Source organism: Nematolebias whitei, chromosome 3, assembly GCF_014905685.2.
Source record: "Nematolebias whitei isolate Nwh7 chromosome 3, NemWhi1, whole genome shotgun sequence".
In the NCBI taxonomy this organism is placed as follows: Eukaryota; Metazoa; Chordata; class Actinopteri; order Cyprinodontiformes; family Rivulidae; genus Nematolebias; species Nematolebias whitei.
Window position 1 is genome coordinate 23,647,604 of NC_056500.1, and position 13,662 is coordinate 23,661,265.

Genomic DNA, 13,662 nt, shown 5'->3' on the forward strand with positions numbered 1-13,662 from the left:
GCTTCAAATCTTTTTGCAAGATATTCCAGGAAACAGGAGCGGAGTAGGAGAAGGTCCTTTTGCCTAGTTCAGTTCTCACTGAGGGGACACTGCAGGTAATAATGTCCTGAGAGCGCACGCTGTAGCTGCACTCACGCAGAGACATGTAGGAGGAGATGTATGAAGGCAACAGACCAAGAAGTGATTTAAAGATGAAAATTTACCAGTGGGAGAGTCTGCGTGAAGTTAATGATGTCCAGTTAACCAGTGAATACAGGGTGTAATGGTGGGTAGTGGGTACGATGGTTACAGCCAGCTATAGATCTTAGCGCACCGATAGGCAGCATCCAGCATCTGCAAAGTTCTTGTAGGAGCACTCATGTACGGGCAAATAACGTCACCGTAGTCAATGAAGGGAAGGAAAGTCGCAGTTACAAGGCGTTTCCTAGCATTCAGAGTTAGACGGAATTTATTTCTGAAAAAGAAACCAATTTAACTTTCAGTTTCCTTACTAGGTTTTCCACGTGAAGCTTAAAAGAGAGATGTGAATGACCAAGATACCCAAATATTTGTAGGAATCGACAAACTCAATAGGAACACCATTTGAGGATAAAATCAGAGGAAGAACTGCTGGGACAAACTTCCTGTTTGAAAAAAGCATCCCTTTGGTTTTGTCAGCGTTTAGGACAAGTTTGAGATGGAACAAATCAGACTGGATGATGTCGAAAGCGGACTGCAAAAGCTGGAAAGCCTTAGCAATTGTTTTAGCTCGACAATAACAACTGTGTCATCAGCATAGAAGTGTAAGGATACATCAGGGATGCTCTGACCTACATTACCTATGTAGATTGTAAAGAGGGTGGGTCCTAAGACTGAGCCTTGTGCTACACCATTGTTGACTGTTAAATAACTGGAGGAAATACCATTATGTTGAACACATCTGAAAGATAGAGAACCAACCAATGGTGCATGCCCATTTATCTCTTTAAGCTCTTTAAAACAGGCTTTATCTGTCATAGATACTTGTTACTTCAGTTTCTTGACATAAAGGCAGCAGTAGAGGCTTTTCAGGTTTTACTTTTAGTATATTTTTGCAGTTTCTATTTTAGTTTTCAGCACCATATGCCAGCCATCTCCGTTAACTCGCACCACTTCGGTTGCAACCATTATGTAAAACAGCAGGGGAGTTCGAGATATGTTTTGCGTGTTTAAGTCTTTCAGTTTCTAACTTTGTTAAAATATTCTATGCTTATATACTTTTATGTATTTCTCAGTAAAACTTACATTATTCAAACTTTTTTTAAATCAACTCCCTTGCACTAATAACTAACAATAAAAACAACGATATCCCCTGCTCTGTGGTTTCGTCTTTTTACCGGAAATGGTCTGTGTTTACAGCAGCTTGGCTTAGCATCACCTGGTTTGACCACAAACCGTACAAAAAAATACTCGTAAATAAGTTTTAGTTTCTCAACAGTCATATATTGTAAATCGTTTATTTAAACTAGAGCCAAACTACGGGGAGCATGACGGTTTGGAGGCTAACGAGCTATCGACAAGCTGGCTAACGTTGTGACGAAGTTAGCCAGCAAAGGCAGCCGACACCACGAGCTAATTCAGCACACATCCAGCGGCTGGTGCGGTAATTCAGGTTTGTCCACTTCACTCTAACAGGTGTTTGCGTGTGCGTTTTGAACGATAGGCGGTCGTACTGATTTCTGTCTCGGCCGTCGAGCAGGAAGAAGCGGGGCCATGGGTGCGGAGAGCAGCGCGCTGCGGGGCTGTACTCTGCTGGGGGAGCCGCTCATGACGCTGCCCTCTGGACTCACCATGTACTCGGCGGCTCTCCAGGACGGAAAGCCTGCGTCCGTGTTTGTTCACAAGCGGGGCAATGAAGACAAAGTCAACAAAGCTGCCAAGGTGTGTACGGTGAGGCCTCATTCGGGTTCTCAGTGCAACAATTGCATCTTTCACTCATTCATCAAGGTTCTTTAAAGAACAATATTTACATAGTAATACACATATTATTGAATGACAATAATTATTGTCGCTCACATCACATGTGGTACACGGAGTGGAACAAAGTTGTGTACTCGAGGTCCCAGTTACACCCAAAAATATAAAGTATTAAAAAAGAAACAGTATACAAGAAACTAAGATATACTCTAAACAATAATAATGTAATATAATACTGTGTATTAAACAGTATCCTGAACATGAGTTTTGTGAGTAGATGGGTATGAATATAGCAGCTTAAGGTAAGAAATCAGCAGCATGGATAAAGTGACAATCCCAATTAAAGTGGCATTACAGTGATTCTTCTGGATTTATGTCTAACATATTCACAGTAGAAGCTGTTCCTCAGTCTAGTGGTTCTACGCTTCGTGCTTCAAAACCTCCTGCCTGATGGGAGGGGGAGGGGGTGCTGGGTGGGTGGGGTCCTTCATGATGCAGGTGGTCCTCTTCCTGCATCTGGAGGTGTAGATGTCTGTGATGGTGGGGAGGCTGACTCCAACAGACTTCTGTGCAGCCTTCACCACTCTCTGCAGAACTTTTTTTTCTGCAGCTGTGCAGCCTCCATGCCACACGTTGATGCTGAAGCACAGGATGCTCTCCACTGCACACCTGTAGAAGGAGGTGAGGACTGAGCTCCCAGACCAGCTCGCCTCAGTCGCCTGAGGAAGTAGAGTCTCTGATGAGATTTCTTGATCAGGCTGTAATGTTGTCTGGTGTGTTCTAGTCATGTCATCATTCTTTAAAAAAAAAAACTGAAAACTCCAATGCAAATATTACCCAGTCTACTTTTACTAATGTGGTCATTTGTAAAATCACCAGATGTGGTTGTGCAGAGTAATTTGTGCATATTGAGTTTGGCACAGAGCAAATATTTTGCTTAATGTAAAATGTCCCTCCACATTTAGTATTAGTTGATGACATGGAAAACAGTACAATTAAATTTTCTTTAGGCTTTACATGTTTGTGGGGTTTAAGCACTATAAAGTTTTTTTTTAATCCGTCCAAAGGACATGATTTTTCTACCTGGATTAATGAGTAAATATCAGGATATAAAGTAGTTTTGTTTTTTTAAGAAAAATATGTTGCTTTTTGTTATTTACTTGATTAAATCTATAAATATGCTATTTTTTGCTTTGTGTAGATATACATATTTTATTTAGTTTGTTATCATCTTTGTCAATTTGTTATAATTTACCCATTTGTATTATAATGTGTTAGTGTTTTGAAAGATGCCAGTAAATGAAATGGATTATTGTTATACACATGCATATACATAAAAATAAGAGAGTACAGTACAACACAACTGGTCATTTATCCTTATACTGCATAATAAAAATAGTAAGTAAACAGTGTTATTAACTATATGAGATAAGTCAAATGTTTTGGATCCTGTTTATGTTAAATCTAAACAATTTAAAACATGCACACAAAGTTCAATATGAAATTATTACAATTTTCTGCCCTCATGCCAAAAGAAATGTGAAAACCCCTCTGCGTTTTACTTTAAAGTGCTGGTTTTGTTTGTTTATTCATTTTTTTACATGTGAAAATCACATATTGATTGAGACCAGATGGATTCAAGTACTGGTATATTTCCTTAATTATTTTCTTTTCTTTTTCAGCATTTAAAGACACTACGGCACCCGTGCCTGTTGCGCTTCCTGTCCTGTTCTGTGCAGGATGGTGGCATCCATCTGGTAACAGAGCATGTGCAGCCCTTGGAGCTGCTTCTCGACAGTCTCTCCCCTGAGGAAATCTGTGCAGGCATCTATGACATCCTGCAAGCGCTTGTCTTTCTGCATGACAGGGTGAGCAAGACGATTATCCTTTAGCGTTTGTTGATTTGCATATAATTCCTGTGTTGTCAATTATACATGTGATTTAAAAATAACACTTTAAGATGGCATCAGAAAAGAAGACGGTTGAAGTGCAGTTTTTAATGTTTTATTCTAGCTTTTGGACATTTTGTTTGCCTTTCAGCCTGTGATAAACAACTACTTTATCATTCACTAGGGTAAACTGAGCCACAACAACGTCTGCATTTCATCTGTGTTTGTCAGTGAAGATGGTCATTGGAAACTGGGAGGGATGGAGACTGTATGCAAGTTTTCTGAAGCAACTCCTGAGGTAAAAAGTTAGTATTTATTGCCAAGACAAACTTTGGAAAGGTATTTTCCCTTTATTTAATTGTGTAAAGATTCATAGTAGCAGATATTGTAGGGCTCACTTTATAAAATATCAGTTAAATAATTTTGATTGGTCTTCACCTCTGTAGTTTCTCCTTAGCATCGAGAATGCAAGAGAGACCAGCTATGTTCCTCCTGAAGAGCAGGTGAGTTTAAAATGTTACCCTGAATGAATTTATGAACTTCCTTTTACTTTATAGTTTTTTAAGCAAAATTATTATTTTTTTTTATTTTTTTTGGCAGGTTAAAGACTTTGAAATCCTCCCAGATACACATGCTCATGCTCGGGACTGTTACTCTTTTGGAATGATGGTGGAGGCTCTCATCCCTCTGCTCAATGGTTATGGTGAGCAGAGAACCAGCTCAGACTCCATGTTGCATCTCGTCACATTTACCTTCGTTCTCAAATGTTTGGTCTTTTTGTCGTTTCAAGTGTCGCGGGAGCTGTCCGACAGTCTCACAAAAACTCTGCAGGCCGGCCTGCTGAACTCTGACCCCATGGCTCGACCCTCACTCAGCTCCTTACTGACTCATGACTTTTTCCGGTTGGTGTGCGCTTTCAGTCTTATCAGTTTGGACTGATGGAAATGTCCTCAACAACTTCCTGTTTTTTCTTATGAATAGGAATGACTTTCTAGAAGTGATGAATTTTCTGAAGAGTCTCACCCTGAAGACAGAAGAGGAAAAAAATGAATTTTTTAAGTGAGATTTTTTTCAATATAAATGAGGTTCGGTCTTATGAATTTGGGTTTGTATTCACATTCTATGCTCATTGTGTATTTTTAGATTTCTTCTAGATCGTGTCCAGACACTTCCAGAAGAGCTGATAGCTGCACGTCTTACCCCCAAACTTCTCAACTCACTGGTTTTTGCAGAACCCATGGCAGTCAAGAGTTTCCTCCCTCATCTTCTAAGGCCAAAGAAGGGTAATAAGCTTTTATTTTACGTAACTAAAAACTTAAAGATTTGATTATTTGCTCATGTTTTTTTGTTTTTTTACCTGTGTGGACAGATGCCAATCATGGTAGTAGCAATGAAAATTGTCTGCTGTCTGTGGCTCTTTACCATAAACATGTGATACCTCAGCTTCTAAAACTCTACAAAGTCAAAGAGGAACACGTCCAGATTGTGCTACTGACTCACATCCACCTCTACGCTGGATTCTTCTCCCATGATGAACTTAAAAACCAGATCCTACCTCAGGTGAAGTGCCAGCAGAAAATACGTTTAATTTTCTCATTACTTATAAACATCGTGATGGTTTAAGTGACAACACGAGTGGAGAGATTAGTTCAACAAATCCTCCACAAATTGTGCTCGTTCCAATCCTAATTTAACATTTTGTCTGTTGTCACTTGCAGATTTTGTTAGGATTGAGAGACACCAATGATGCTCTGGTTGCCATGACGCTGCAGAGTTTGGCGGTGTTGGTACCTCTGCTGGGGGCTCATGTGGTTGTTGGCGGAGAAAGAACAAAGGTCTTTAAACGCACCACGCCCAGTTTCACAAAGTCTACAGAGGTCACCCCTGAAAGTAAGCAAAAACATTTATTACAGATAAATTAGTCTACCTATAACTTTGACAACAATTATAAAACAAATTGAAGACAATAGAATGTGCGGTCTTCAGGGTTCTGTTTTCCAAAATTGGACTTTACTTTTCTCTTTTTTTTATGTTTTCCACATAATTCACTGAGTCAAATGATTTTGTAAATCAAAAACCTCTAAAACGCCAAATTCGGAGCTTTCTCAAAGAAAACTACAAGGATAATCAGCAGTGATAAAAGTAAAAAGAGAAAATTTGAACTATTGTTTTCAAAATGTACAGTCGTCCCTCGCTATATCGAGGCTCCACTGTGTCGTGGGTTTTTTAAACTCTGTTTTTATATTGTGTGTACTGTACATTCATCTCATCGTCATCATCTTCATCGCCAAAATGTTTAAGAGCATATGAAGTGTTTATAAGAGGGTGGGAAAAGTTTATGAGTGTGGGAAGGGTTTATAAAGTCTTAAATATAGATGAATAATAAAAAAAAAATAATGCCTCTACTTCACGGATTTGGAACATAACCCCTGCAATAAGTAAGGGATCACTGTAGTGAGGTTTTCTTTGTCGTCATTTATTTATTAACTTGGTCTTAAAACTAAATTTCTAGTTTATTTGTGCTTTAAACTACGACGGAGCTATAGGGCCACACTAAGAAAAAAGAAATTACATTATGAGAAAAAAAGTCATAAGATTATGAGAATAAAGTCCAAATATTACGAGAATAAACTCGTCATACGTCCTGGGTCGGCTCGCACCTGCTGTGGACAGCCTCCAATGTGAGTCACTGTGTTTATGAAGTTGTCCGCGATCACTTTTGGGTCACTGTTTTGTGAAATATGCCTCTATCCACATTATGTCACGACTAAATCCGTCAGTGCAGCCATTTATTACAATGTCATACGGCTTCAGTTTATCATAAGAATCCATATACCACAGTTCATTGGGCCCCCTGCTATTGTACTGCCAACGTCAACATTCATCACTTTTTTTGTGTCAAGAGTTCTGATAATATTACAAGTTCATTCTCATAATACTACAAGTTTATTCTCATAATATTATGACTTTATTCTTGTTCGTAATGGGTTTTTTTTCGTAGCGTGGCTCTAAAGCTCCGTCGTATTAAACTGGGGTGACAAATACAACCTTGGAATAAAATTATTAAACAGTTAGTAAAGAAACGTGAAAACAGGTCAAATTGATTGCGTTAAATATCACCAGTAATTAGAACAGTCTGTTGTTGAATGGCAATAATTTTTCTTTATCCGTGTTTCTTAGCTTCTCCTATCCATGTAGTTGGAAGCTCCCACCTTCAGATGGCTCAGCCTACCAAAGCTTTAAATTTCTTCCCCAAACCATCAGGAACTGAGAGTTTGGTCCTCAGTCACTTTGAGAACTTGGCAGATGCTCGACAGAAACCAAGAGTTTTTGTACCAACATCAGGTAAGAGCCTTTATTATCATTAATATAAATGAAGTTAGTTTGTTTAGATGAAGTTTAATGTCTTCTCTGCTGTGTTCCAGATGTCATGCAACATGTGTCTCTGCCCTTGAATGGCTTTTATCAGGACGGTGAGATAAAACCATTGTCTCACAGCTCAAAACAGACTGACAGACTAGAGGGTGGAGAGGAAGACTGGCCTGACTGGAGTGACCGTGACGAAGGCGAAAGAAGAAAAGGAAAACCAGTACAGATTCACATTCAAGCCTCAGAAGTAGTTGGTTCAGTGAGCACCAGGCTGACACAGGAAAACACAGAAGAGGAGCCATGGGATGATTTTGAGGACACTGACTCAAATCTCTCACCTACAGCTTCCTTTGCAGACTCGGTCGTTCTTATGCCTCCCAGAGGGAGTACTAGTGCATCTGTTAAACATGCTCCTCAAACATTGAAGCTCGGTTCCTCGAAACCCCTTAAACTGACTTCAACACTGCAAGAGTCAATGCAGAGCAGGAGTCCTCCATCATGGGACAATGCCCGGGGTCAAAAAACTGCTTCTCAGAAGTCACACTACCCATCAGTCCCAGAGCACAAATCTGCAGTGCCACAAGTCTGTGGTAGAACTCAAGGTCTAGGGGATGAGTTTACCATCAAGGTGAAGAAAAAGGTAGTGGAAGACCCAGAACTGGATTTATTTGCAGATATGGTGCCAGACATTAAGTTGTCCTTCTCAGCTCTACTGCCAATAGAGAAAAGTGCACGTGATGCAGGACCATCTGGAGCCTCTCCAACAAACACTCGAGCTCTGCAGACTGACTCATTTTTTGATACTTCAACACTTACTGCCAAGTTTGCAGCAGCCAACCTGTCTGAGGTTTGTGATGTTTTTAGTACTTTTGAATATTTTTCAGCTTGAAATGTTCATTGTAATGGCATGAAGTTCTTAAGGTATAATTATATTAATGTAAAGTTTTTTTCACATGACACTAAATATTACTTAACTGGTTTTGTCACCTGAAAATGTTAGCCCTAAACTAACTGATACACCTGCAAAAAATCCTGTCTGATAGTTCTGGTAAACATGAATTTGAGAAAAAAATCATAAGCAAATTGGTACTCTTTTCAGTTTTAGGGCATTAAAGAGAACAAGTTAAGTTAAGAAACTTATTTTAGGATGAAATAAAGGGAGTATTGGCGCAGAGGTTAGAGAAGGTGGGCTTGTGATCGGAAGGTCGCCGGTTCAACTCCCCGTACCGACAACATCAAAATGTGGGTGGGAAAGGTGAAACACTGCCTCCACTTTCATTTGCCCCACGCTAGACCCTTGAGCAAGGCCCTCAACCCTCATTATCTGCTCCCCTAGATGCCCTAGATAGCAGCTCTCTGCTCCACACAGAGGGCTGTGGTAGCTCGGTGGTCTGTGGTTGCGTCAGGAAAGGTATCCGGCATAAAAACAATCGCCAAGTCTTCATGCACTGTGGCGACCCCTGAAGAAGGGAACAGCCGAAAGAAAATAAATAAATTTTAGGACAAAATAAATAGCTTGTATACTTGAGTGCTTTGTAAACACTCAACACGTCGAAAGCAAATGTCCCACCCCCACCTACCATTTTAAACCACCATTATAGTGCAACTTCTTATCACAGTGCATACCTGAGAGCATATTTTTTTCCACACTTCATTTTTTGTGTAGGCATTATACACTGCCTGAGCAAAACAAAAAAAAAAGTTGTCACCTGGATTTAACTAAGCAAATAGGTACAAGCCTCCTATTGGATAATTACTGCATGGGTGATTATCTTTCAGCTGGCAACAAGTTATTTAACCCCAACTGGTGCAATGAGTTGCTTCTCTTTTCTTAAATAACCATGTCTAAAGACACATCGCGTGGTCGTGGAAAAGATGTCGGTCTGTTTGAGAAGAGTCAAATCATTGGCATGCATCAAGTAGAGAAAACATCTAAGGAGATTGTAAAAACTACTAAAATTGGGTTAAGAACTGTCCAACGCATTATTAAAAACAGGAAGGATAGTGGGGACCCATCATATTTGAGGAAGAAATGTGGCCGGAAAAAAATCCTGAATGATCGTGATCGGCGATCACTTAAATGTTTGGTGAAATCAAATGGAAGAAAAACAACAGTAGCACTCAGGGCTATGTTTAATAGTGAAAGTAAGAACATTTCCACACGCACATTACAAAGGGAACTCAAGGGATTGGGACTGAACAGCTGTGTAGCCTTAAGAAAACCACTAATCAGTGAGGCTAGCTGGAAAAAAATGCTTCAGTTTGTTAGGGAGCATAAAGATTGGACTCTGGAGCAATGGAAGAAGGTCATATGGTCTGATAAGTCCAGATTTACCGTGTTCCAGAGTGATGGACGCATCAGGGTAAGAAGAGAGGCAGGTGAAGTGATGCACCCATCATGCCTAGTGCCTAGTCATCAATGCAAGATCTTGGAATTAATGCAACACTGGATGGAAATAGATCTTGTGACATCGCAGAAGCTCATCAAAACAATGCCACAGTGAATGCATGCTGTAATCAAAGCTAAAGGTGCTCCCATGAAAAATTAGTGTGTGACCGTTCTTTTTGGGCCAGGCAGTGTATAAGCATTTTATTTGGTAAAAAAAATGAAACAATGTTACACCTACAAGTGAAGGTTCAGTCTTTTTTTAGTTGATTTAATACTGAGCCGATTAGCCAAGTGATTACATAATATTAAATCTTAAAATCTTGGTTTTGTGAAATAATCTCAATTAACCAGTTTAGATGTTCAAAAATTTGTTTTTATAATGGTGGTGATTCTCTTGTATATTTGATTCAGCAACTATTACTTTGCTAAAACTGCTTGTGTAAATGGTAATACTCCAAATTCTTTAACAAATTCTCCTGTTACCAAACTGAATCTAGCCCACCTGCCTCAAGACACTCCCTTGACCTTTCTGCTCATACATGAGTGAAGTACTGACTGAACTACTCAGTCTGGACACCCAGCAAACTGGCTGGACTGGATGGGGTGAACCCTTTCTTTTTGAAAACCAGTGTTCACATCATCGCAACCCCCATGTGACTTGTTAAATCTATTGCTGCAAACTGGAATGTTCCCCCAAAAATGAAAATCTGCTGCAGTCACCACCCAATGTTCAAAGGAGGTGACACTGCTGACTTAAGCTGCTACACACCCATTTCCATCCTGACATGTGTCTCAAAAATCCATCCATCCATCATCTTTGACCCACTTCTTCCTATTTAGGTCGTGGAGGTCACTGGTGCCCATATCCAGCAGTCACCTTGCAAGAGGCGAGGGACACCCTCAACAGATCACAAGTCCGACACAGTCTAAAAAAATCCTTGAAAAGCTAATCAACAAACAGCTTATTAACCATCTGGAAATGCTCAATGTTCTCAACCCTCTACAGTCAGGGTTTAGGTCAGGGCACAGTTGTACCATTGCCACACTTGAGGTTGTAATGACATTGTGCGATTGAGAAGAGTACTGTGCTGCGGTCTTCATTGACCTAGCTAAGGCCTTCAACTCTGTAGACCACTCCATCTTGCTGGAAAGGCTAAGAGACATCAGTCTGTCAGGGAGTTGCATAGCTTAGTTTAAAAGCTACTGCTCTGGGCGAGCGCAATCAGTGAGGGAGGAGTCACCTGTCAGACCCACTACCCATCGGCAAAGGCGTTCCCCAAGGCTCCATATCAGTCCAACCCTTGTTTTCAGCATATCAACAATGTAACAAATTCTGTGAATTCTTCAGTCAGGTCATCTGGATAGTTTATTTTTTTGTGCTGAAATGCCAAAGACACTATCTTAGCACCAACATAACTGGTTTGTTCCACTTTGGAGTAATTCAATTCAATTCAAAAATACTTTATTAATCCCAGAGGGAAATTATTTGTTGTTGTAACTCATTGTCATATCATTAAGAGATGTTATAGACACTGATGGCTGTAGACAGGAAGGATCTCTTGTAAAGGTCCATCCCACAGTGGATCCTAAGAAACTGGCTACAGATGCCGTCCGATCCTTCCACCCAGACTTGGCTGGCCTCTTGGTCCCCCCGGTCTGTAGGATCACCCGAATGCCGGGCAGAACTCCTCCCAGAGTGATGGTCACTGTTGGGGGAAGAATCAGTTTTGTGTTGTGTGTTTCCTTGACTGATTAAGCCTTCTGGGTGGAAGGTGAAACGTTTCAGCACAAAAAAAGAAACTGTCCAGATGACCTGACTAAAAATGTTGGATTGTAAACCTGGATTATTGAGCATGGACTTTGTTGGTCTGTGAATTCTTGTTCGCACACATTTTACGCCGATGACACTTGTACCTCGCTTAACTCTGCCCTCTCTGCACTAAAATTAGTTTCAATAGCATCCTTTTTGTAATCTTCATTCAAAACTGACCACTCTGAAAACAAAATGCATGCTCTCTAACAGAAACCTTCCTCAAACTGTCTGCCTTCAGAAAATCCTCTCCTTGGATGTCTCCAAGGTCCAGTTTGCCAGCAGTTACAAATACCTTGGGGTTTGGCTCAATTCTTCTCTTATACAAAACTCATATCAACACTGCTGTCCAAAGTCAAATCTAGAGTAGAGTTCCTCTTTGGAAACAAACTCTCCCCAACTCAACCTGCAAAACATCTTCTGGCAAAAATGATTTTTTCATTCAACTTTTATTTAGACAGGTAAATCCCATTGAGCCTCGAGGACTCATTTACATGAGAAACCTGATTTCGACAAAGAATGATGACAACAATGGACAACAGCGACAATAGACGGCCACAAAAATGCCTACAGATTTTTTTTAACAAATAAGATGGCAAAAAAAGTAACAAACAGCTGGAATATAAGGCAAATGTAGAAAACTAAAAACAGGAACATGTCTGCATTGGTCCTTGCCAGGAGTCCAACAGATTCTTAAAGCCACTTAGAGAGGTCAAGGTCGAGAGCTTCAGGTCTTTTTGTAAGATATTCCAAGAGCAGAGTAGAAGGCCCTTTTGCCTAGTTCAGTCCGGACTGAGGGAACACTGCAGGTAATAATGTCCTGAGAGTGCACGCTGTAGCTGCACTCACACAGAGACATGTAGATGTATGAAGGCAACAGACCAAGAAGTTATTTAAAGATGAAAATGTACCTGGCAAAAATGACAGTTCTTCTGATGTTCACCTGGGGACATCATCTACAGCAGTGTTTTTCAAAGTGTGTGTGTGGGAGGGGGGGGGGGGGGTGCTCAGAAAGCTGGAGAGAATATTTAAAAAAAAAGCAAAAATTTTTTTTATCAATTTTTTTATTACTGTAATTAATCTATTTTTCAATAATTATTTTAAAATATATTTTATAATACCGGTAATATATTGAAATATTTTTCACCATGCTCATCTTTCCGATTGGCTGCCAGTGAAATGTTCACAAATACTAAATGATTGTTCATTCATTACTTTTTTGTTTTCTCTTGAAGACCGAAACAGACGGCTGGGGAGATGGAGACTGGGAGGAGAGCGCCTGGTGATGACGCTTGACCCAAAGTCCATCTGAAGTAAAACTTTTAACCACTGGAGACCTTTAATCCATCCACCACATCTGGATTGCCACTTCCCCACAGAGCAGAAAAATGAAAGTAGCTTCTTATCTAAAGCAATGCAGTAAAAACAGGGAGGGGCTGATTTCTATATGTGACATTAATCGGTACATTTACTATAGGATCTTGCTTTGAACAGGTAAAGATGGCTGTCCAATGGTGCTGGATTTTGACAAATAAAGCAGTTTATAATTGGTTTGCCAACTGACTATAATCCTCTCAAGATGATAAAGAATCCTAAATAGAGGGGAATTATCTGCCTTTTTTCCTTTAAATGTGCCAAATTACCTAGGCATTAAGCTCCAGATAAACTTTTTGCAGGACAATTTTTAATAAAGTTTGATTTACTAAAAGCTTGCACTTGGAATAAATGTGAGGTAGGAAAAACATTATTTAAGCTTTTGTTGATGGTGAAATAAACATTTTACTGTATGAAGTGCTTTACTCTCCTTATTCACATTATGATTTATGTTGCGTTGATAAAGTGAAGAGGGCAGCACGGTGGTGCAACTGGTAGAGCTGCTGCCTCTCAGCGAGCAGGTCCCTGGTTCAAACCCCGGTCCAGGGGCCTTTCTGGGTGGTTTGCATGTTCTCTCCGTGTATGCGTGGGTACTCCGGTTTCCTCCCACAGTCCAAAAACATGCACGTTAGGCTGATTGGTAACTCTAAATTGTCCCTAGGTGTGAGTGAGAGTGAATGGTTGTTTGTCTTTATGTGTCCCTGTGATGGACTTGCGACCCGTCCAGGGTGTACCCCGCCCCTCGCACAGTGACTGCTGGACATGGGCACCAGCGACCCCCGTGACCCAAAATGGAATAAGCGGGTAAAGAAAATGGATGGATGGATGATAAAGTGAAGACTGAACTTGTTTGTTTTTAAATATTTTAATAAACAATACGCAAAAACCTCAGACGT

General features: G+C 40.2%; 1 protein-coding gene across 1 annotated transcript; it reads left to right on the forward strand.

Moving 5' to 3' along the window:
* The first annotated feature begins 1,372 nt into the window (after positions 1-1,372).
* On the forward strand, positions 1,373-13,215 carry scyl3 (SCY1-like, kinase-like 3). Its single transcript, XM_037674692.1, has 14 exons — positions 1,373-1,630; positions 1,718-1,899; positions 3,618-3,803; positions 4,009-4,122; positions 4,271-4,327; positions 4,425-4,527; positions 4,615-4,726; positions 4,806-4,883; positions 4,968-5,107; positions 5,194-5,384; positions 5,543-5,714; positions 7,005-7,169; positions 7,250-8,040; positions 12,628-13,215. Exons 2-14 carry the CDS (start codon positions 1,732-1,734, stop codon positions 12,676-12,678), a joined length of 2,328 nt encoding a protein of 775 aa, XP_037530620.1. The 5' UTR covers positions 1,373-1,630; positions 1,718-1,731; the 3' UTR covers positions 12,679-13,215.
* Positions 13,216-13,662: the final 447 nt, after the last annotated feature.